This window comes from Ornithorhynchus anatinus, chromosome X1 (genome assembly GCF_004115215.2).
Source record: "Ornithorhynchus anatinus isolate Pmale09 chromosome X1, mOrnAna1.pri.v4, whole genome shotgun sequence".
In the NCBI taxonomy this organism is placed as follows: domain Eukaryota; kingdom Metazoa; phylum Chordata; class Mammalia; order Monotremata; family Ornithorhynchidae; genus Ornithorhynchus; species Ornithorhynchus anatinus.
In genome coordinates this window covers 106,169,555-106,194,560 of record NC_041749.1, presented here as the reverse complement: position 1 = coordinate 106,194,560, position 25,006 = coordinate 106,169,555, and the positions used below count along the sequence as shown (strand labels likewise).

The following is a 25,006-nucleotide window of genomic DNA, read 5'->3' as shown; positions in this document are numbered from 1 at the left end:
ACGAGCCTTAGAACAGGTGATTGAGCTCTCCCAATTTCTCAGGACCCCCACTCCCAGATACCTCTGTCCCAGTCGGCCAGGTCTATTCAGTCCATCAGTCAATGAGTGGTATTTATTGAGTCGTTACAGAGTGCAAAGCAATTGGTTGTATTTATTGAGTGCTTACTGTGTGCAGAGCACTGTACTACCCACTTGAGAGAGTACAATACAACAGAGTTGGTAGACATGTTCCTTGCCCACAGCGAGCTTACAGTCTAGGGGGGAGATAGACATTAATATAAATGAATAATCTATAGATATGTACGTAAGTGCTGTGACTACAAAAGGCCCAAAGGACACAGATCCAAGTGCATAGACAGAGAAGCACTGTACGCTAAGCACCTGGGAGTTAGGTGCTCTGCCCTCAAAGATCTTGCAACCTAATACATTCACCCTCCCCTGCAATTCCATTCCTCACCAACAACATTCACTGGGCACCTACTAGGTGCAGGGCACTGGCCTGGGTTCCTGGTGCAGGCAGAGCACTGTGTTAAATGTCTGCTCTGTATTGGGCTCTCTGTGACTGCAGGGCACTAAGGATAGGGCAAGATTAATACAGGGGCTTTAGAGACTGTGGTCCCAGGCTGGGCGGGGAGAGGGAGTCCCCTCACCAGCCACGCAACTCAAGCCACTATCACTTTAGATATAATCTGACCTTACTAAAATGGCCACTCCTCAATTAATCAATGGTATTTGAGTTCCTACTATGTGCAAGAGTACTAAATGCTTGAACCAGGCCTTACTAAAATGCATGCATCATATCAGAAGGGGTTGGGTGCTGCTGGAGTTCACATGCAGAATTCTCCCCCGCTCCCCCCACGCCACATCCACTGTCCCCTACTCCCTCTGACACTGCACGTGCACTGTAGACATCTTTTACTTCTCCAACAATTCTCCACAACGTGGAGAAGAAGAGGTATGGGAAGGGAACCATCACTTTCGGGGAGAAGAGATGGAGGAGTAGGGACTGGGAGATGAGAGATAGGGAAGAACAGGGAAGGAGATACTGGCTTAGACTCATTGGATAGGAAGGGTGCTGATGTGAGTTTGTGTGGGACCCCGTGTTTGGGCAGGTGCTGGCTAAGCAACACCCCAAGGGGAATTGGGTTGCAGAGTGGAGTCGGGAGGGTGCTGTTGGGAGAGGGTGGGGTGGTTCTTGCTGGGCATGCTGGGAGAAGAGCCTGGATGTCCTCGGGAGCTGCTGGGGATCAAGGATGAATGTATGCCCATCCCTTCCTCACCTCTTCACCGCCTCTATAGTGTTAGCTCATGCTCTCTCTCCTGCCTCATCCCCATGGATGAGCAGTGGGTGCTGGTGGCATCAGACAGGGGTCCCCTGCCGCTTCCCCAGCTCTGCTCCAGAGAGCAGGGGCGATGACCACTTACCTGCCTGGGGAGAGGAAAGACTAGGGAAGTGACAGAGGACCCATCTCCAAACCCTGCTGGGAAAAGCGGCCTGGTTATTAACAGCTGTTCCTGCCCTGGGAACCACCGGCAGGAGCCAGTGGACGTCAGCCGGTTCCACCAGGCCACCACTTCTCCCACACCAGAGCCAGAAGCTGGTGGGGATGTGGGATGCTCTTCAGCAGGTAAGTAATTCAGAGCTCCACAGTCTTGCCTGGAAGCTTGCCCCAACCACAGGGCAAGTGAGTGACTTTGGGGTAGAGGCGGGGCTGACTATGTCACATGCAGCATGGTATAATTATATAATCACATTGCACCATACTGCATGATGTAATGGCGTCACCGGGTGGCCGGTGTGTAGGGGGATGGACTGCAAAACTGATCACCCCAGGGCCCTGTCAGGGTTTTCCAGCCCTGGTTGGGAAACATAATGGAAATTAAACACGGGTCTTGCCCTTATGGACCTTCGAATCTACAGCAGCTGGTGGGTGCCCCGGACCCACTGTGGCCAGCCAGATCGACGGGAGATGTTGGCTCGAAGGGGACGGGCCTGCGTGACCCACTGTGGCCAGCCAGATCGACGGGAGATGTTGGCTCGAATGCGTCGGGCCACAGCCCCTAAGTCCCAGTACCGGCAAGGGAAGCACATGGCTCCGTTCTGAGTTCAGAGAAGCAGCATGGCTCACTGGAAAGAGCCCGGGCTTGGGAGTCAGAGATCATGGGTTCAAATGCCGACTCTGCCCCTTGTCAGCTGTGTGACTGTGGGCAAGTCACTTCACTGGGCCTCAGTTCCTTCATCTGTAAAATGGGGATGAAGACTGTGAGCCTCATGTGGGACAACCTCATTCCCCTGTATCTACCCCAGCGCTTAGAACAGTGCTCTGCACGTAGTAAGTGCTTAACAAGTATCAATATTATTATTATTACCACCTGGGGTAGATGAGAAGCAGCGCCTGGGATAGATGAGAAGCAGCGTGGCCTAGGTGAATAAGGCCTGGAAGTCAGAAGGACATGGGTTCTAATCCTGCCTCCGCCACTAGTCTGCTGTCCAATCTTGGACAAGTCACTTCATTTCTCTCTACCTCAGTGACCTCACCTGTAAAATGAGGATTAAGACTGGGAGCCCCATGTGGGACGTGGACTGTGTCCAACCTGATTAGATTGATTCTAATCCAGCACTTAGAATAGTGCCTGGCACATAGTAAGTGGTTAACAAATACCATTTAAAAAAATACCATAATTTAAAAAAAAAAGTTGAGTAAGGCCAGGAGCTGGCAGTGGTGTGTAGCAGGAGAAAGGTGGAGTGGAATAGAAAGACCATCAGCAATTTAACATTCAACATTTTAGACACCAAAGGAAAGTCTACAAGTCGGTCTCCCCTCCTAAATTGTAAGTTCCTTGAGGACAGGGATCGAGTTTACCACCTGTGTTGTATTCTCCCAAATGCTTAGAACAGTGCTGTGCAGACAGTAAACACTCAGTAAATGCCATTGATTACAGTGGCTATAGACACTAACAACAGTAATAATAAGCACTGTACTAAGCACTAGGGTAGGTGCAATAGAATCATTATCAGACACAGCCCCTGTCCCACATGGGGTTCACAGCCAAAGTAGGAGGACAAAGGGGCATTTAATCTCCATTTTACAGATGAGGAAAAGGAGGCACAGAGAAGCAAAGTGACTTGAGCATGGTCTAACAGCAGGCAGGTGGTGGAGTTAGGATTAGAACGCAGGGACCCTGATGCCCAGAACTGGGATCTTTCTGCAAGCTTCTCTATTTGCAATACAGATCTGCAATCAGCCATCAGGGAGAGTGGGCAGAGGTCACTGAAGTGGTGAGATGGAGTTGGACAATGGCATCAAGGGCAGGAGGCCACATGGAGCAGGCCAGTCAGCAAGAACGCTGTTGCATTTTCACATGTCTGACATTTATAATAATTATGGTATTTGTTAAGCACTAATTGTGTGTCAAGCACTGCTCTAAGCACTGGAGTAGCTACAAGGTAAGCAGGTTGTCCCACGTGGGGCTCAGTCTTCATCCCCATTTTCCAGATGAGGTAACTGAGGCACAGAGAAGCTAAGTCACTTGCCCAAAGTCACACAGCTGACAAGTAGCGGAGCTGGGATTAGAACCCACAACCTCTGACTCTCACGCTGCTTCTCCCTAAGCCATGCTGCTTCTCATCAAGTGCTTTATTTTGTGCTGTGCAACACTTCGTGAGAAGCAGCATGGCAGAGGGGATAGAGCATGGGCCTGGGAGTCAGAAAGTCATGGGTTTTTAATCCCAGCTCTGCCACTTGTCTGCTGTGTGACCTTGGGCAAGCCACTTCACTTCTCTATGCCTCAGTCACCTCATCTGGAAAACGGGGATTGAGACTGTGAGCCCCATGTGGGACAGGAACTGTGTCCAACTCGATTTGCTCGGATCCACCCCAGCGCTTAGTACAGTGCCTGGCACATACTAACAAATGCCATTATTATTATCACCCATTTTGAGGCCTTCTAGGTGCACCTGTAGGGTCTTCTGTGTGCAGGGCACCGTACTAGGTGCCAAACAGAGTCACCCACCAAGAGGAGGATACTCTGGGTGCAGAGTGTCGGCAGGGCCCTGTGCTGGGCATCTCTTGTGTGCAGAGCACTGTACTAGATCTTTTAGGAGTCGTACAAGTATTAAGCACTTGGTAAGTACAAAACAATGAAGTGACACATTCCCTGTCCATAAGGAGCTCATAAGTGCTGAGGATGGTTATAGATAAGTACAGAGGAGCTAGAGGTGGCTGATGGGTTTTTATGACTCAGAGCGCTGAGAATTAATCAGGGAAGGCTTGTCAGAGGAACATCAGGTGAGTTTGGCCATGGCCCTTCCTTTCTGGCAGGTCTGAGGGCCCGGGAGGGCCGAGGGCCCGAAAGAGACCCCTGAGGGTCCAATTTGGGTTGGGTCTGCCTTCGGTCCACAGACCAAATACCGGGGTAGGTCCCTGTCCCAGCCATGGCTCCCAATTTTACAGGCGAGGTCCAGAGAGGTGGGGCCCCTTTCCTGAGGTCCCACAGCCTGTCAGGGGCAGGACTGGGACTCGAACCTGGGTCTCCTGCTTCCCGGTCCTGTGTTCTTCTCACTAGGTCACAGCTGCCTCTCTAGTTGTTATTCAGAGAGAGGACAAGTTTGGTTATAGAAGCAGCGTGGCTTAGTGGATAGAGCATGGGCCTGGGAGTCAGAAGGACCTGGGTTCTAATCCAGGATCTTTCACTCCTCTGCTGTATGACCTTGGGCAAGTCATTTAATTTATCTGTGCCTCAGTTACCTCATCTGTAAACAAATGAGATTAAGAGTGTGAGCCCCATGTGGGACAGGGACTGTCCAGCCTGATTAACTTGTATCTACCTCAGTGCTTGGCACACAGTAAGCACTTAACAAGTACCATAATTATCATTATTTCGGTTTCAGTTTGTTCAAATGGTGCCAGAGTCTCTAAAGCCTCACCCCACACTTCCAATCCATCACCAAGGCCTGCCAGTCTCACCTTTATAATATCGCCAAGATCTGCCCTTTCCTCTCCATCCAAATAACTATTGTTATGGTACAGGCTCTCATAATATCCTGGCTGGTTTATTGTGTTAGCCTTCTCTCTGATCTCCCTTCCTCCTGTCTCTCCCCGCTCCAGTCTATTCTTCATTCCGCTGCCTGGATCATCTGCAGAAACGCTCTGGGCATGTCACTCCTCTCCTTAAAAACCTCCAGTGGTTGCCAATCAACCTCCGCATGAAACAAAAACTTCTCGCTCTAGGCTTTGAGGCGCTCCATCACCTTGCACCCTCCTACCTCTCCTCCCTTCTCCCTTTCTACTGCCCACCCCACACGCTCCGCTCCTCTGCCGCTCACTTCCTCACCGTCCCCCGTTCTCGCCAATCCTGCCATCGACCCCTGGCCCATGTCCTCCCGCTGTCCTGGAACGCCCTCCCTCCTCACCTCCACCAAACTAACTCTCTTCCCCTCTTCAAAGTCCTACTGAGAGCTCACCTCCTCCAAGAGGCCTTACCAGACTGAGCTTTCCCTTTTCCCTCTGCTCCCTCTGCTGCCTCTCTACCCTACCCTTCACCTCCCCTCAGCTGAGCCCCCTTTTCCCCTCCTTTCCCTCTGCTCCTCCCCCCTCCCTTCCCCTCCCCTCAGCACTATGCTCATTGGCATATATTTTTATTACCCTATTTATTTTGTTAATGAGGTGTACATCCCTTTGATTCTATTTATTGCTATTGTTTTTGTCTCCCCCATTAGACTGTAAGCCTGTCAGTGGGCAGGGATTGTTGCTGAATTGTACATTCCAAGCGCTTAGTACAGTGCTCTGCATATAATAAGCCCTCAATAAATACTATTGAATGAAAATGAATGAAGAGCAGGGAGGAATTGGGAGGAAGGGGCTGAGAGTGGGGAGAGGAGCAGAGCTCGTCCCTGGGGCTGTCTTAGTGTTTTATTGTTTCATTACTCCCAAATGTGGGAAGGGAATGTGTCTACCAACTCTCTTCTACTGGACTCTCCCAAGAGTTTAGTACAGTGCTCTGCACACACTAAGTGCTCAATAAATACCATCGATTGATTGAGGACTGTGGTCTGTCAGATTTGGTCACTACAAATAAAGTAAAACAGAGAAAAAAGTAATGTGGCCTAGTGGGAAAAGCATAGGCCTAGGAGCCAGAGGACCTGGGTTCTAATCCTGTTCCACCACTTGTCTGCTGTGGGACCTTGGGCAAGTCACCTAACTTCTCTATACCTCAGTTTCCTCAACTGCGAAATGGGGATTCAAAACCTGTTCTCCTACTTGACTGCAAGCCCCATGTCAGGCAGGGACTCTATCCAGCCTGATGAACTTGTATCTATCCCACTGTTTAGAACAGTACTTGACTCATAGTAAGTGCTTAACAAATACCATACACACACACAAAAAAAGGAGGGTAGAAATAATAATGTTGGTATTTGTTAAGTGCTTACTATGTGCCGAGCACTGTTCTAAGCCCTGGGGTAGACACAGGGGAATCAGGTTGTCCCACGTGGGGCTCACAGTCTTAATCCCCATTTTACAGATGAGGGAACTGAGGCACAGAGAAGTTAAGTGACTTGCCCACAGTCACACAGCTGACAAGTGGCAGAGCTGGGATTCAAACTCATGAGCTCTGACTCCAAAGCCCGTGCTCTTTCCACTGAGCCATGCTGCTTCTCTAGAAATGAAGGGCCACTGGGGGTGTGGGAGGAGGGTGTGTTCCTGTTGGTGTATTAAGGGGCTGAGCCGAACAGGCGGTTGAATGTTTCCCCTTCAGGCCACTTGACCTGTCCCACCTGCTCTGTTTGAGGACGAGAGCCAGCCTAGGAAGAAGATTGTGGGGTCAGAGAGGGGAAGGTAGAGGCAGGGCCAAGTCAGTTGCTTCCCTTTCCTGTAATATATTTTAATGTCTGTCTCCTCCATTAGATTCTAAGCTCCTTAGAGGCAGGAATTTTGTCTACCCACTGTATTGTGCTCCCCCAAGCACAGTGGTGTGCACAACACAAGCGCTCAATAAATATCTCTGGTCAATCAACTAATTGATCACAGGCATTGAGGTGAGGCCCATAAGAGCTCAGCTGTGATCAATCAATGGTATTTATTGAGCGGTTACTGTGTGCAGAGCACTGTACTAAGCACGTGGGAGATTACCAAATAGAGTTAGTAGACACATTCCCTACCCACAATGAGCTTGCAGTCTAGAGGGGGAGGCAAGTATTAATAAATATATGATGATGCAGTCAACCAGTCCAGATGAATGTTAGAGTCCAAGGTGATCTTTTCTGGGGAGCTCATCACTAGAGGACCCTCCAGGGGCTGCCAGAGGAAAAACATAGTGAAGTCCACCCTCGAGGGGGCCAAGGGGAGGTCCCACAGCTACCAGTGCCTGGTAACTCATGGCCCACGGCAGATCCTCCTGCATCAGTTCTACCATTTGGCTCTTCAGCCTTTTGAGGATCACTGCATCATAGAAGCAAAGGAGAAATGGGTTAGATAGAAGGCAACCATAACCTTCCTATTCCCGGTCTACCATCAACCATGAATCTGACACCCTGTGTGCACCTCGGAATGATGGGAAGTGACGGGACCGAGGTTCAGCCGGCAATTTGGATGGGAGACTCCATCATCAAATAGGGGAGAGAGAAGGAAAGTGGAGAGAAGAAATCTGGGAAAGGATAAGAACAGGTTGGCTGCTGCCCTCTCACTATGGGACCCCAAGCCAAAGTGGTTAATTTGCCTTTAATATTAAAATGCCCAGTTAGTTCCCCAGTGACCAAGTCCTGGCCTTCCTACTTAGACTGAGAGCCCCAGGTGAGACCAGGGACTGTGTTCAACCTGATTAACTTGTTTCTACCCCAGGGCTCAGAGCAGTGCTTTATACATAGTAAGCCCTTAACAAATACCATGATTACTATCTCGCACTTTGGGTCCTGGCCCCTACCCCCTTCTCATTCTGCTGTAGGAATAATAATCATAATAACAACAATAATAATATATGGTATTTGTTAAGTGTTTACTATGTGCCAGGCACTCTTCTAAGCACTGGAGTAGATACAAGGTAATCAGGTTGGACACAGTCCATGTCCCACATGGGCTCACATTCTTAATCCCCATTTTACAGATGAGGTAACTGAGGCCCAGAGAAGTGAAATGACTTGCCCCAGGTCACACAGCAGACAAGAGGCGGAGCCGGGATTAGACCCAGGTCGTTCTGACTCCCAGGCCCGTGCTCAATCCACTAGGCCATGCTTCTTCTCCAAGGTGTCATACCCCTTGGACTCTTCCTGTAACTATTTTCTCAAGACTTGCAACTCATCCCTGCCTCTCCTCCCCCTCCTCCACATCCATGCTTCCTGCTTCATCAATCAATGGGCTGTATTGAGCACTTACTGTGTGCAGAGCACTGGACTAACCACTTGAAAAAATACACTACACCAGAGTTAATAGACACATTGAGGTACTTGTTTAGCATTTACTTTGTACCAAGCACTGGGACAGACACAATGCACCAAATCAGGTCCCATGCCTGCCCCACATGGGGCACACGGTCTATGGGGAAGAGAGAATGGGTATTTAATCCCCAGATTACAGATGAGGAAACTGAGGTATAGAGAATAATAATAACAATAATAATAATAATGGTATTTGTTAAGTGCTTATAATAATAATAATAATGATAGTATTTGTTAAGCACTTACTACATGCCAAGCACTGTTCTGAGCACTGGGATAGATACAAGGTAATCAGGTTGTCCCACGTGGGACTCACAATCTTAATCCCCATTTTACAGCTGAGGTAACCCCCATTTTACAGATGAGGTAACTGAGGCACAGTGAAGTGACTTGCCCAAAGTCACACAGCTGATAAGTGGCAGAGTTGGGATTAGAACCTCTGCCTCCCAAGCCCCTGCTCTTGCCACTGAGCCACGCTGCTTGAGAAGAGGTTGAAATTGTTTCGGCCCCAAGACCTCTAATCCTTCATTTTACGGGATAAAACTGCGAGGGGGTTGGGTGCAGGGTTCGAGCACCAGCTATCTGAGGGAAATTTAGGAAGGAACCAGTTACTAGATGGTTCAATTAGTCTTTCGCCCCTATACCCAGGTTGGGCGACCGGGTAGATGTGATAGAAGCAGACTGAACGTAGCGTGGCACAGTCGAAAGAGCATCGGCTTGGGAGTCATAGGTCATGGGTTCAAATCCTGACTTAGCCACTTGTCAGCTGTGTGACTTTGGGCAAGTCACTTAACTTCTCTGGGCCTCAGTTATCTCATCTATAAAATGGGGATTAAGACTGTGAGCCCCACATGGGACAACCTGATCACCTTGTATCCTCTCCAGTGCTTAGAACAGTGCTTTGCATATAGTAAGCGCTTAATAAATGCCATCATTATTATTATTATTACATCCCTGTCCCATATAAAGCTTACAGACTAAGAGGGACAGAGAACAGGTACTTTATCTTCATTTTACAGCTGAGGTAACTGAAGCACAGAGAAGTCAAATGACTTGCCCAAGGTCACAGAGTAGGCAAGTGGTGGAGACAGGATTAGAATCCAGGTCTCCTGACTCCCAGTCCTGTGCTCTTTCCAGAAGGCCACACTGCATCTCATCTATCTGTTGTCTAACCCTCTTCCTCCCAGCTCATTCCCTCATGCAATTTTCCCCTATTTAGGATGCCTTTGTTCTTCACCTTCTCCTCCTTCCACTCCCCTTTGCCTTCTTCCTTAAACAGTGCTATCGCCCTACTCCTTCCCTTGGGAAGTGCTACTGAAGAAGTCCCTCTCCAGGGAATCTTCCCCGATTAACCCCACCCAATTCCAGTCCCTCCCACTCGGGGGGAAACCTGTCCCCAACCAACCCCCAGTCATGGAAGAGGCCTAGGGAGACCTAGACTGACCCCCACCCGCCTTTTATCTTTTTTTCTCCTCTTCCCCCACACAGGGCAGCATAATCCCCTCCTCCTCCATACCTTATCTCACCTTGGCTTCACGGACTCTGTCCTCTCCTGGTTCTCCTCTTACCTCTCTGGCCGATCATTCTCGGTCTCCTACGCTGGAGCCTCCTCCCCCTCCCATCCTTTAACTGTTGGAGTTCCTCAAGGGTCAGTTCTTGGCCCTCTTCTGTTCTCCATTTACACTCACTCCCTCGGTGAACTCATCCGCTCTCACGGCTTTGACTACCATCTCTACGCAGATGACACGCAGATCTACATCTCCGCCCCTGTCCTCTCCCCCTCCCTTCAGGCTCGCATCTCCTCCTGCCTCCGGGACGTCTCCACCTGGATGTCGGCCCGCCACCTAAAACTCAACATGAGCAAGACTGAGCTCCTCATCTTCCCTCCCAAGCCCGGTCCGCTCCCAGACTTCTCCATCACCGTGGATGGCACGACCATCCTTCCCGTCCCGCAGGCCCGCAATCTCGGTGTCATCCTTGACTCGTCCCTCTCGTTCACCCCACACATCCTATCCGTTACCGAGACCTGCCGGTTTCACCTCTACAATATCGCCAAGATCCGCCCTTTCCTCTCCACCCAAACGGCTACCTTACTATTACGGGCTCTCGTTATATCCCGGCTAGACTACTGTGTCAGCCTTCTCTCTGACCTCCCTTCCTCCTCTCTCGCCCCGCTCCGGTCTATTCTTCACTCCGCTGCCCGGCTCATCTTCCTGCAGAAACGATCTGGGCATGTCACTCCCCTTCTTAAACAACTCCAGTGGTTGCCTATCGACCTCCGCTCCAAACAAGAACTCCTCACTCTAGGCTTCAAGGCTCTCCATCACCTTGCCCCTTCCTACCTCTCCTCCCTTCTCTCTTTCTACCGCCCACCCCGCACGCTCCGCTCCTCTGCCGCCCACCTCCTCGCCGTCCCTCGGTCTCGCCTATCCCGCCGTCGACCCCTGGGTCACGTCCTCCCGCGGTCCTGGAACGCCCTCCCTCCTCACCTCCGCCAAACTGATTCTCTTTCCCTCTTCAAAACCTTACTTAAAAATCACCTCCTCCAAGAGGCCTTCCCAGACTGAGCTCCTCTTCCCCCTCTACTCCCTCTGCCATCCCCCCTTTACCTCTCCGCAGCTAAAGCCTCATTTTCCCCTTTTCCCTCTGCTCCTCCACCTCTCCCTTCCCATCCCCACAGCACTGTACTCGTCCGCTCAACTGTATATATTTTCGTTACCCTATTTATTTTGTTAATGAATTGTACATCGCCTCGATTCTATTTAGTTGCCATTGTTTTTACGAGATGTTCTTCCCCTTGACGCTGTTTAGTGCCATTGTTCTTGTCTGTCCGTCTCCCCCGATTAGACTGTAAGCCCGTCAAAAGGCAGGGACTGTCTCTATCTGTTGCCGACTTGTTCATCCCAAGCGCTTAGTACAGTGCTCTGCACATAGTAAGCGCTCAATAAATACTATTGAATGAATGAATGAATGAATGAATAATCCCTCTTAGCAGAGGCCTTCTGCAGGAAACCCCGCAGGCTTGGGAGTCAGAGGACCTGGGTTCTAAGGTACCGGACTTCATTCAGTACAGCAGTTTAATTACAGAATCACTGGATTAAACAGTTATTGCTGTTGACAACAATCTCACCAATAACCCCTCCTCACCCCTTGCACTGTCCACTCCTCCTGCACACCCCCCTTCTTCAACCCCCCCCCGCCCCGCCTTCAGCCTCAGTCAGGTGTGGCCTGTGGAATCTCCACTCCATGATGGGGAAGTTGCCCTTCATCACTGACCTGTTCCTGTTCCTACCCCATTCACTGTACTCTTCCTCCCCCTTGCTCTTTGATCTCTGTTCTCCTTCTTGCCAAATCCAATAGCCATTACTCCATCCTAATCCTCCTCAACCGCTCAGCTGCCTTCGACACTGTCAACCACCCCCTTCTCCTGGAAACATTATCCAACCTTGGCTTTACTTCATTACAGTCCTCTCCTGGTTCTCCTCCTTTCTCTCTGGCAACTCATTTTCAGTCTCTTTCGCGGGCTCCTCCTCTACCTCCCTCCCCCTAACTGTTGGTATCCCTCATGGTTCAGTTCTGGGTCCTCTTCTATTCTCCATCTACACCCACTCCCTTGGAGAACTCTTTCACTCACATGGCTTCAACTACCACCTCCATGCAGATGTTCCCCAAATCTAAATCTCCAGCCCTGATCTCTCTCCCTCTCTGCAGTCTCGCATTTCCACCTGCCTTCAAGATATCTCTACTTGGGATATCCTCCTGTCACCTCAAACTTAATATGACCAAAACAGAACTCCTTATCTTCCCACTCAAACTCCGCCCTCCCCCTGACTTTCCCATCACCACCATCCTTCCTGTCTCACAAGCCCGTAACCTTGGGGCTATACTTGACTCCTCTCTCTCACTCAACCCACACGTTCAATCCATCACTAAATCTTGTCGGTTCGACTTTCACAACATCGCTAAAATCTGCCCTTTCCTCTCCATCTAAACTGCTACCACATTAATCCAATCACTTATCCTATCCCACCTTGATTACAGTATCAGCCTCCTTGCTGACCTCCCAGCCTCCTGTTTCTCCCCACTCCAGGCCATACTTCACTCTGCAGCCTGGATCATTTTTCTACAAAAACTTTCAGGCCATGTTTCCTTTCGCTTCAAGAACTTCCAGTGGTTGCCCATCCACCCCCACATCAAACAAAAGCACCTCACCATTGGCTTTAAAGCACTCAATCACCTCGCCCCCTCCTGCTCACCTCGCTACTCTCCTACTCCAACCCAGCCCGCACACTTCACTCCTCTAATGCTAATCTTCTCACTGTACCTCAAGCTCATCTATCTCCCCACCGACCTCTCGCCCACATCCTGCCTCTGGCTTGCAACACCCTCCCTCCTCAAATGTGACAGACGATTACCCTCCCCCTTTTCAAAGCCTTATTGAGCACATCTCCTCCAAGAGGCCTTCCCTGACTAAGCTCTCCTTTCCTCTTCTTCCAGTCCCTTCTGCGTTTCTCTGACTTGTTCCCCTCATTCATCTCCCCTCCCAGTCCCACAGTCCTTCTGTACATATCTGTAATTTATTTATTTATATCAATGTCTGTCTCTCCCTCTAGACTAAGCTCGTTGCAAACAGGGAATATGTCTGTTATATTGTACTCTCCCTAGTACTTAGTACACTGCTCTGCACTCAGTAAGCGTTCAATAAATACGATGGATTGACCAACTGACTGACTCACTGAAACCTGGTTCTCCCCAGATGACACTCTCTCCTGCTCCTCTCTCTAGAGAGGGCCTCATCCTCTCCCACTCCCCCACAATCACTGGGAAAGGGGGAGGAGTAGGCTTCGTTCTTGCTCCTCAATGCTGCTTTCGCACCATTCTACCTCTCCCACCCCTCGTTTTTTTAATGGCATTTGTTAAGCGCTTACTATGTGCTGGGCACTGAACTAAGCACTGGAGTAGCTACGAGGTCACCAGGTTGGACATAATCTATCTCCCATATGGGGCTTAATCCCATTTTTCAGATGAAGTTATTGAGGCACAGAAAAAATATTATCATTATTAATAATAAATAATTGTGGTATTTGTTAAGCACTTACTATGGGATAGGCACTGTACTAAGCACTGGGGTCACTGCAAGCAAGTCAGGTTGGACACTGTCCCTGTCCCACATGGTGCTCACAGTTTCAATCCCCATTTTACAGATGAGGTAACTGAGGCCTAGAGAAGTGAAGTGACGCGCCAAAGGTCACACAGCAGACAAGTGGTGGAGCTGGGATTAGAATGGTGGAGCCGGGATTAGAACCCTTGACCTTCTGACTTCCAGGCCCATGCTCTATTCACTTAGCCATGCTACTTCTCTTTAGCTTCCTTTGAAGCTCATATCATCTGCCTCTGCCACCCACTCCAGATACTAGTCACGGTCAACTACCGGCCCCTCCCCGCCCCCCAGGCTCCACCTCCAACTTTTTGAACCATTTTGATCCCCTTCCTTCTCTCCTTCTCCATCCCTACATTGATCCTTGGGGACTTCAATATCCATGTAGTCGTTCCTGACGACCCTTCTGCGTCCCTCTTTCTATCACTCAACTCCTCTGACTCCTACTCCAACTCACCTCACCCACTCACCAACTTGGACACACACTTGATCTCATCTCTAGTCACTGTTCACTAACTCTGAAATCTCTCCCTCCAATGGTAATCTCAACTGCCTTATTTCCCACACAACCCCTCTACGCAAATCTGTCCTGTTCCCTCACAGAGACCTTCTGAATTTTTGACCCCATCCAATTTTCTCAAGTCATCATGTCCCATTTAGTCTCCATACCCAAAGCACCTTCCCCTGATGTCCAAATTGACACCCACAACACTACCCTCTTTATTCACTAGCTACCTTATCCCCTCTCCAATCTCATACCACTAACGCACAGCCCACATCCTTCCACAGTCTGCGTCCTTTGCTCCTGTACAAGAGCCACAGAGCGCTCTGGAGGAAATCCAGATATCAGGCCAACTTCATCCACCTTAAATTCATTCTTGCCTGCTTTAACTGCCCACTCATCTGCCTGGCTTGCTCCCCTCATTTATCTCCCCTCCCAGTCCCACAGCCCTTCTGTACATATCTGTAATTTATTTATTTATATCAATGTCTGTCTCTCCCTCTAAATTAAGCTCATTGCAAACAGGGATTATTTCTGTTATATTGTACTCTCCCTAGTACTTAGTACACTGCTCTGCACTCAGTAAGCGTTCAATAAATACGATGGATTATTTCTCCATCCTTCTTGACTCCCATACCCATTGTCCTTGCCAGTTGTTCCAGACACTTAACACCCTTCTCAAACCCCCTGTCCCCATGCCTACCCCACCTATTTCCACTAATGACCCGGCCACTTACAATTTTCAATTGAGAAAATTGAAGTCATCAGGCATGACCTCCCTAAAATCTCCCCTGCTCCTCTTCAGTTCCTTCTTCTTCCTGTCCCTTCTTCAACTCTCCCATCTTTCCCAGCAGTATCTCAAGAGGAGACTTTCCTGCCTCCTCTAAAAATCCATCCCCTCCACCTGTGCCTCCCACCCCATTCTTTTGCACCTTATCAAAGCACTTACTCCTTCCCTTCTTCCCTCCCTGTCCACCATCATCAACTATTTACTCTCCGGTAGCTTTTTCCCCACTGGTTTCAAACATGCTCATGTCTCTCCTATCCTAAAAAAACCTCTCCCTTGACCCCATGGCTCCCCCCACCTTTCCCCTCCAAAATCGTTGAGCGAGTTGTCTATACCCGCTGTCTCCAGTTTCTCTCCTCCAATTCTCTCCTGGACCCTTTCCAATCTGGCTTCTGTCTCCTTCACTCCACAAAAACCGCCCTCTCACAGGTTACTAACGATCTCCTTCTTGCCAAATCCAACAGCCCCTACTCCATCCTAATCCTTCTTGACTTCTCAGCTGCCTTTGACACTGTCAACCACCCCCTTCTCCTGGAAACATCAGCCAACCTTGGCTTCACTTCATTACTGTCCTCTCCTGGGTTTCCTCCTATCTCTCTGGCCACTCATTCTTAGTCTCTTTCATGGCCTCTTCCTCCTCTGCCTCCCACCCCCTAACTGTAGAGGTCCCTCAAGTTTCAGTTCTGGATCCCCTTCTATTCTCCATCTACATCCACTCCCTTGGAAAACTCACTCAATCCCATGGCCTTATCTACCGTCTCTATGTGGCTGATTCCCAAATCAACATCGCTAGCCCCGATCTCGCTCTCCTCTGCAGTCTCCTATTTCCTCTTGCCTTCAGGACATCTCTACTTGGACATTCCGCCAACACCTCAAACTTAACATGTCCCAAACAAAACAGAACAAATCAGAATTCCCACCCAAACTCTGTCCTCCCCCAACTTTCCCATCACTGTAGACAACGCCACCATCCTACCTGTCTCACAAGCCTATACCCTTGGCGTTATCCTTTCATTTATTCATTCAGTTGTATTTATTTAGTGCTTACTGTGGGCGGAGCACTGTACTAAGTGTTTATGAGAGTACGATATAACTATAGATACACTCCCTGACCACAATGAGCTTACAGAATAGAGGGGATACAGACATTAATATAAATAAATATGTTACAGATTTGTACACAAGTGCTATGGTGCTGGGAGGGAGTGATAAATAAAGGGAGCAAGTCAGGGAGATGCAGAAGGGAGCGGGAGAAGAGGCCTTCCCAGACTAAGCCCCACTTTTCCTCATCTCCCACTCCCTTCTGGGTCTCCCTGACTTGCTCCCTTTGCTCTTCCTCCCCTCCCAGCTCCAAAGCACTTATGTTCACATTTGTAATTTTATTTATCCCTTTGCTCTCCCCCCCCCCAACTCCAAAGTACTTATGTACATACCTGTAATTTTATTTACTTGTATTGATGTTTGTCATCCCCTCCCTATCCCCCCTCAAGACTGTGAGCTCGTTGTGGGCAGGAAATGTCACTGTTTATTGTTGTATTATACTTTTCCAAGCGCTAAGTACAGTGCTCTGCACACAGTAAGTGCTCAGTAAATTCGACCGAATGAATGAAGGAAGGAAAGGAGGGCTTAGTCAGGGAAGGCCTCTTGGAGGAGATGTGACTTCAATAAAGCTTTGAAAGGGGAGAGAGTAATTGTCTGTTGGATTTGAAGAAAAAGGGTGTTCCAGGTCAGAGGTAGGATGTGGGCAAGAGGTCAGCGGCGAGATAGATGAGATGGAGGTACACTGAGAAGGTTAGCATTAGAGAACCTTGATTCTATTTATTGTTATTGTTCTTGTCTGTCTGTCTCCCCCGATTAGACTGTAAGCCCATCAAAGGGCAGGGACTGTCTCTGTTACCGATTTGTACATTCCAAGCACTTAGTACAGTGCTCTGCACAAAGTAAGCGCTCAATAAATACTATTGAATGAATGAATGAATAGAGGAGCGAAATGTGGCATGAGGTGAGGTGGGGGGTGGGGGAAGGTGATTGAGTGTTTTAAAGCCAGTGATGAGGAGTTTGTCTGGTGCGGAGGTGGATGTGCAACCACTGGAGTTTCTTGAGAAGTGAGGAAACATGGCCTGAACGTTTTTGTAGAAAAATGATCCTGGCAGCAGATTCTCAACTTTTCACTCTCACTCAACCCACATATTCAATCTATCACCTAATCCTGTCAGTTCAATTTTCCCAGCATCGCTAAAATCCACCCTTTCTTCTCCACACAAACTGTAAACCCATTGCTCCAAACATTTATGCTATCTCACCCTGATTACTGCATCAGCCTCCGTGCTGCCTCCTTACCTCCTGTCTTTCTCCACTTCAGTCCATTCGCTACCCTGCTGCTCAGATCGATTTTCTACAAAAAAACATTCAGTCCATGTTTCCGCAAGAACCGCCAGTGGTTGCCCACCCACCTCCGCATCAAACAGAAACTACTTTCCATCAGCTTTAAAGCTCCATCACCTTGCCCCCTCCTACCTTACCTTGCTGCTTTCCTACTACAACCCAGTCCATACCCTTTGCTCCTCTAATGCCAACCTACTCACTGTACCTCGATCTCATCTATCTCGCTGCCGACCTTTGCTCCACGTCCTGGAACACCCTCCCTCTTCATATCGACAGACGATCACTCTACCCATCTTCAAAGCCTTATTAAAAGCACATCTCCTCCAAGAGGCTATCCCCGACTAAGCCCTCATTTCCTCTCCCCCGCCACTTCTGTATCACCCTCTCACTTGGATTTGTTTCCTTTATTCACCCTCCCTCGGCTCCACAGCACTTATTTATATAGCTATAATTTATCTATATGAACCTCTGACTTTTCCTCTAGTAATAATAATAGTGGTATTTGTTACGCAGTTACTATGTGCCAGGCACTGTACTAAGCACTGGGTGGATGCAAGCAAACCGGGTTGGCCACTGTCTCTGTCCCATGTGGGCGCACAGTCTCAACCCCCATTTTGCAGGTGAGGTAACTGAGGCACGGAGGAATAAATTGACTTGCCCAAGGTCACACAGCAGACAAGTGGCAGAGGCTGAATTAGTACCCATGACCTTCTGACTCCCAGTCCTATGCTTTATCCACTGTGCCATAAGCTTGTTGTGGACAGGGAATATCTCTACCAACTCTGTTAAAGTGTACTCTTCCAAGCTCCTAGTACAGTTCTCTGCATGCAGTAAGCGCTCAATAAATTCAATTGATTGGTTGGTTCATTCATTCTAATCCCAGCTCTGCCACTTATCTGCTGTGTGACCTTGGGCAAACCACTTGACTTCTCGGTGTCTCAGTTCCCTCATCTGTAAAATGGGGATTAAGCTTGTGAACCCCATGTGGGACATGGACAGTGTCCAACCTGATTACCTTGTATTTACCCCAGCACTTAGTACAGTGCCTGGCACGTAGTAAATGTCTAGCAAATGCCATTAAAAAAAACCCCAAACCTTCTGAAGAAACCTTTGCAGACAAGTGAGTCAAGTTCCCAGTCACCTCCCTGCCCCTGTTCAGTCCTCATCACCTCAACACACCTTCCCAGAAGCCAGACTGCAGCCAGGGTTATTTGGGAAGATGTGGATGAGTAATTACTTTAATGCACAAGCTCCAGGCTAATTGGGATGATGAAGACCAAAATAGCTGCATTCACCTGAATAGCTGAATTCACCACTGCCATTCCCTCCCCTCCCCCATCAACTCCCCCCAAAATCAGGCCTTTGCACAGTAGAGATACCCAATTCCAGTCCCAAACCCCCAGATCCCAGCCCACCTTTTGGCAACTCCTAAATGTCTGAGGAAGGTGAGTGCCAAAGGAAAAGGATGCTTTGGATTCAGGGAAAGACAGTGAATGCAAAAGGAGGTACTTAATGGAGACTCTGCAAATGACTTGGAAAAATCTACTAGGTTGGGCAAAAATATGGAACGCTTCACGAATTTGCGTGTCATCCTTGCGCAGGGGCCATGCTAATCTTCTCTGTATCGTTCCAATTTTAGTATATGTGCTGCCGAAGCGAGCACAAATTTAGTTTCCCAACCAGAAATATTTAAAGATCAATTGTTACATTACATTAATATTATGGGAAGGGTGGTTTGTTTTTGTTTTTTTGGGGAGGCTTAGAAATTCCTTAGCTATCCTGAAAAATCGCACCATCTAGAGGTATTTCCCTTTTTATAAGTTTCTAAATATTTATGGCTTATATTCGAAGGCGTTTTTCTTCCAGATAGGGAGATGCGGTGGCTGCTGGGAACGCCCGCTTGAGGCCTAAAATCAACATATGCAATTTTACCTCGGGCCGCCCCGCCGAGGAGGAGGAGGAGGCGGTGGGGTGGGTCGCCTCGATCCCAGAGATCCGTGCGAACAGTTTCTCCCCTTCCGTCTAGAGCCTCACCTCGTTGGTAGGAAGTGGCGCGCTGTTCTTCGGCCGTCCTCGCCGAAGCCTTCCGAAGGGCCGAGGCCGTTAAGGTGAGAGGCCCAGAAAAGGGTTCGGTTCGGCGCGCGCGGGGGAAGGGGAAGCCCCGACGGACCGTTGAGGAAAGCGCGCGCGGGGCTTGTTGGGGGCGGAGGGGCTTTTTCTCCCGCCCTTCCCCCCTCTCCAGGCTAAGGCGACCTGAGGTGGCGGGCGGACGGGCCTGGCAGCGCCTAAGGGGGGCTCCCCCTGATTTGGGGGGGTGAGGAAGAGGACGTTGCCCCCCTGCAGGGCTCGGGGTGGAGGGGCCAGGTTGAGGCCAGGATGTTGGCCAGTTGGACGGAGGATTATGGAGGTGAAGGCTGCGTCTGGAGACTTTTGGGGGGGAGGGAGATTGAACCCCCCCGGGGGACGGGAGCTGTAGCCCCTGTTTCTCTTGTGGTAGTAGAAGGGGGATTTGAAGGCGGGGTGAGCTGAAGTTGGTCGAATGTGAAGAGACAGGGAGAGAAGAGAGGTAGACACAGTGAGTAGGTTGGCTGGAGGGAAATGGAGGTATGTGGTGGAATTGTGCATTCCAAGCTCTGCACATTCAATAGGATTTACTGAGCGCTTACTATTTGGTAGGAGGTCAATAAATACTGTGGAATGAATGAAAGAAGATGGGGGGAGAGAGCTGGTTAGGAGTTTCTGCCTAATGCGGAGGGGACGTGGGACTTGTGAGGAGTGAAGAGGGATGTGCAGAATGACTTTTTCAGGAAAACCATCCGGACAGCAGAGCGAAGGAGGGAGAGGAGAGAAGCCGGAGGCTCGACGAGGCAGGATATGGCAATTTGGCGAGCACCTCCTGGATAGATTGCACTGTACTCAGCGCTTGAGAAAGTAAAAACAAGGAGCGTTTGCTCCCATGGGGAGACAGACATAAAAAAAAAAATACAAGTATTGGAATTCAAGTGAGTAGACTGAATTCATTCAATTCAGTCGTATTTATTGAGCGCTTACTGTATGCAAAGCCCTGCACTAAGCGCTTGGAAGAGTATACTACAACAACAGACACATTCCCTGCCCATGACGAGCGCACAGTCTAGAGGAGGAGTCAGAAATAGGTAAATTGCAGGTATATACAGATCTATACATATGTGCTGTGGGGATAGAGTGCCCCCCAATCCTCCCCCATCCCCACCTCTAGTGAAGCGGTGTGGCTCAGTGGATAGAGCACGGAAAGTCAGAACGACCTGGGTTCTAAATCTGGCTCTGCTACTCATCCGCTGTGTGTGTGACCTTGGGCAACTCACTTAAGTTCTCTGTGCCTCGGTTACCTCATATGTGAAATGGGTATTAAAACTTGTGTGCCCCATGTGGGGCATGGACCGTGTCCAATCTGATTAGCTTGTATCTACCCCAGTGTTTAGTGCCTGGCTCGTAGTAAGCACCGAACAAATACCATTAAAGAAATGCTTGATCGAATGAGCCTCAGACAGCAAACTGGTTATCTTGTATCTCCCCCAGAATTTAGTCCGTAGAAAGCATTTAATATATCCCACCATCATATATGCAAGTGCCCAGGATGGGTACAAAGAAATAAATACCTAAAATGTGGCTAATGGGTTGATAGGGAGTGCTGATAGTTGGGGAAGACTGGTTGGAAGAAGTGGGATTTTAAGAGAGCTTTTAATATGGAGAGGACTGAGGGCTGATGAATTTTTGCGGAAAAGGGAGTTTCAGGGATCACACTCACCCCTGCTGTTCTCCCGGCCTGGAACTCTTCCTCACTGACCAGAGCCATTCCGAAATCTGACAGATCAGCGCTCTTCTGACATTCAAAACCCTCCTAAAATCCCACCCCCTCCATCAAGCCTTCCCCAGTTGGTTCTTAGCACACCAAGTCGAACAAATTCACCAGCAAACTCTAGCACTTTTGTTTATATGGATAGAGCACGGGCCTGGGAGTCAGAAGGTCATGGGTTCTAATCTTGGATTTGTAAGCAGCGTGGCTCAGTGGAAAGAGCCCGGGCTTGGGAGTCAGAGGTCAGGGGTTCGAATCCCAGCTCTGCCACTTAGCTGTGTGACTGTGGGCAAGTCACTTCACTTCTCTGGGCCTCAGTTACCTCATCTGTAAAATGGGGATTAACTGTGAGCCTCACGTGGGACAACCTGATTACCCTGTATCTACCCCAGCGCTTAGAACAGTGTTCTGCACATAGTAGGTGCTTAACAAATACCAACATTATTATTATTACTTGTCTGCTGTGTGACCTTGGGCAAGTCACTTCACTTCTCTGAGCCTCAGTTACCTCATCTGTAAATTGGGGATTGAAACTGTGAGCCCCACTTGGAACAGGGACTATGTCTAACCTGATTTGTTTGTATCCACCCCAGTGCTTAGCCCAGTGCCTGACACATAGTAAGCGCTTAACAAATACCATGGTTGTTGTTATTACTATATGCCATTTAATTGTGCATTCAGTTATTGGCTTTTACTACCTTCTATGCAAATATATTTGTTCCTGTCTCCCCATTAGCTTGTGGGCAGGTACCATATTTCACCTCTGCTTTGTACTGCTTAATGCAGTGCCCCTGTGGATGCTCAGTAACTATTACAGAAAGTGGGGAGCTTTGAAGCCAGTGGTAAAAGCTCATGTTTGAAGGCAGAGGGAGATGGGCAACCATTGGAAGGTTTTGAAGAAAGCTAGGGGAAAATGCATCCTGAGCAAACATTTCAGGAAGATGATCTGGGCAGTAATGTGGGGGTTGGACTGAAGGGGAAGAGGCTGAAAGCAGTGAGACCAGTGAAGAGTCTGATAGGATAATCCAATCCTGCTTCACTCTGCTGCCCAGAATGTTTTTCACACACACACACAAAATTCTGCACGCATCTCCCCTCTTCTTAAAAACCTTCAATAGTCGCCCATCCATCTCTGCATCAGAGAGGAACTCCTCACCTTCAGCTTTAAGGCACTCAGTCAGCTCTCTCCATTCTACCACTCCTTGCTCCCCACCCACTACAACCCAGACCACACACTATGCCCCTCTAACACCAATCTGCTTACTTTGCCTTGCTCTCGCCTCTCTCGTCATCGACCCCTTGCTCATGCCCTCCCTCCTGCCTGGAACTCCCTCCCCCTTCATATCTGACAGACCACCACTCTCCCTATCTTCGAAGCCCTACTGAAATCTCATCTCTTTTAGGAAGCCTTCCTTGAGTGACCTTTCATTTCCCTTCCACATCACCGATTCACCTGGGTCCAGATCCTTCTAAGCACTTTGATGCTCACCCACCCCAACCTCATTTGTGTGCATATCCTTATACTCTGTTGCTTTCTACTACCTGTAATTTATTTTCAAGTCTGTCTCCCCTACTGTCTCATTGAGGGTAGGGGTCATGTCCTCCAACTCTGTCATCTCCCCAGCATTTAGTACAGTGCTGTAACACAGTAAGTGCTCAGTAAATACCATTGATAAACCATGACAGTAAGAGTGCTTGAACCAGGAGAGTGGTTGGGTGAGAGGAGGGGCAGGTTTGCATAATGCTTTTGAGAAAGAATCAGCAGGATGTAGCAGTAGATTGGATGTGGGAGTGGAACGATAGTGAGTAGTCAGAGCTAGTACTGGAGTTACAGGCTTCAGTTAAGAGGAGGATGGCGGTGGTGTCAAAAGAGATGGGGAAGTTGGGAGGACTAGTAGAGTAATAGCATTTACTAAGCACCTACTCTGTGTTAGCACTGAGAGAATCCACGGGTGAGACTTAATCAGGCTTCTTAGCCTTCTAAGAATGAAGTGAGGAGAGGGGAGGTTCTGAAGTTGAGCCAAGGACACGTTTCAAGGTCTGCCTGCACTAAATCCTGTCAGTCTCACCTTCACAACATTGCTAAAATCTGCCCTTTCCTCTCCCTCCAAACTGCTAGCACATTAATACAATCATTCTGCCTATTCTGCGTAGATTACTGCATCAGTCTTTCTGACCTCCCAAACTCCTGCCTCTCCCCACTCCAGTCCAAACTTCAGTCTGCTGCCCTGATCATCTTTCTACCGAAACGTTCAGGACATGTCACCCCACCCCGCCTCAGAAATCTCCAGTGGTTGCCTATCCACCTCCATATCAAACAAAAACTCTTCACCATTGGTTTTAAAGCTCTCCATCACCTCACCCCCTCCTATCTCAGCTCATTTCTCTCCTTCTACAATTCAGCCGCGCATCCAATTCAGCCCGCGCACTTCGCTCCTCTGGTGCTAACCTTCTCACTATGCCTCGATCTCTCTTGTCTCAGCACTGACCCCTGGCCCACATCCTACCTCTGACCTGGATTGCCCTCCCTCAAATCTGCCAGACAGTTACTCTCTCCTCCTTCAAAGCCTTACTGAAGGCACATCTCCAAGAGGCCTTCCCAGACTAAGCCCCGCTTTTCCTCATCTCCCACTCCCTTCTGTGTTGCCCTGATTTGCTTCCTTTGCTCTCCCCCTCTCCCCGCCCCACAGCACTTATGTACAGAGCTGTAATTTTATTTATTTATATTGCTGATTATTTGTACTGATGTCTGTCTCCCCCCTCATCTAGACTGTGAGCTCGTTGTGGGCAGAGATTTTCTCTATTGCTGTATTGTACTTTCCCAAGTGCTTAGTACGGTGCTCTGCACACAGTAAGCGCTCAATAAGTACGATTGAATAAATGAATGAATGGGCTGTCAATAAATGCTGTTGGTAATAAGCATGGTTGTGGCAGACAGGGTGTTGGGGTCAGTCGAGGCTTCATCTTTTTTTTTTTCCCCTCCCTTCTTGAATCCCCATCCATGGCTGCTCTTCGGTGCCAGACCCCCAAGCCTAACGTGAGAATGGGTGATGCAGGCTGAAAACAAATCTCATTTCCATTACAGAAGACGGTGATTTTCTCTCTGCTGAGAGCTGGGGGCCCCCAGATTGGGGAGCCCCAGCCAACAATCCAGAGGGCATGATGGATTTGGCGTATATCTGCGAGTGGGAGAAATGCCCCAAAAGCAACCACTGCCCCTCCATCCCACTAGTGTGTGCCTGGTCCTGCCGGAACCTGATCGCCTTCACCACCGACCTCAAGAATGAGGAGGAGAAAGGTAACCCGGTGTTCTGGGGGAAGGGGGCGGCGGGGGTGGAATCAGCACAGGCCATGGAAGCACTTTAACCACCACAAAGAGTCCTCGGCCAAGCAAGTAACAAATTCCCAACTGTCAACCTCCCCTTTCTCGACCCTCTCTCTCCTCCCTCTCTTTCCCTCTCTCTCCCCCGCTCCTGCCCCAAGCACTTAGTACAGTACTCTGCCCACATTGAGTGATTGATTGTCCTTTGCTCTGCACTTTTCTGCCTCTAACCACCACTCACACCTTTTCCCCTGTGTGGAACTTCCTCCCCCATCCCCGCCTCTAAAGCCTTCTAAAAAGCTACCTCCTCCAGGAGATTTCCCGGATGAATCCCTACCTTCCTGTTTCGTGCCATCCTCTCTCCCCCCTTAGTGGCTCCCGCCTATATCTTATGTGTGTATTATCTCGTGATTTAACTGCTTACTTTTATTTCTATTATTTGTTCCTCTCCTCTTATTCCAACACCCATTATTTGTATGGGTATTCGTGTTTGCCGATCTCCCCCAGGAGATTTTAAGCTCCCCGAGGGCAGGGGATTACATTTTTCATTTCTGCTGTATGTTCCTCACCTAGGATGGTGGCTGCT

General features: G+C 49.1%; 1 protein-coding gene and 1 non-coding gene across 3 annotated transcripts in view; one reads left to right on the top strand and one right to left on the bottom strand.

Annotated features, from left to right (window-relative positions):
* Positions 1 to 18,819: 18,819 nt before the first annotated feature.
* On the bottom strand, positions 18,820 to 18,926 carry LOC114806922. The gene has a single exon (XR_003754975.1). It is a non-coding gene; the product is annotated as a U6 spliceosomal RNA (small nuclear RNA).
* Positions 18,927 to 19,286: 360 nt separating this feature from the next.
* Positions 19,287 to 25,006, top strand: part of MED16 (mediator complex subunit 16) — a 33,063-nt gene continuing 27,343 nt past the window's right edge. The window contains exons 1-2 of one of the 2 annotated variants that reach the window (XM_029051374.2): positions 19,287 to 19,371; positions 24,184 to 24,396. In XM_029051374.2, the coding sequence (XP_028907207.1) occupies positions 24,258 to 24,396 (139 nt within the window). In that variant the 5' untranslated portion in view covers positions 19,287 to 19,371; positions 24,184 to 24,257. Of the gene's footprint in view, positions 19,372 to 19,495; positions 19,671 to 24,183; positions 24,397 to 25,006 lie in introns of those variants that run through there. The other variant, XM_029051373.2, reaches the window with a different exon arrangement.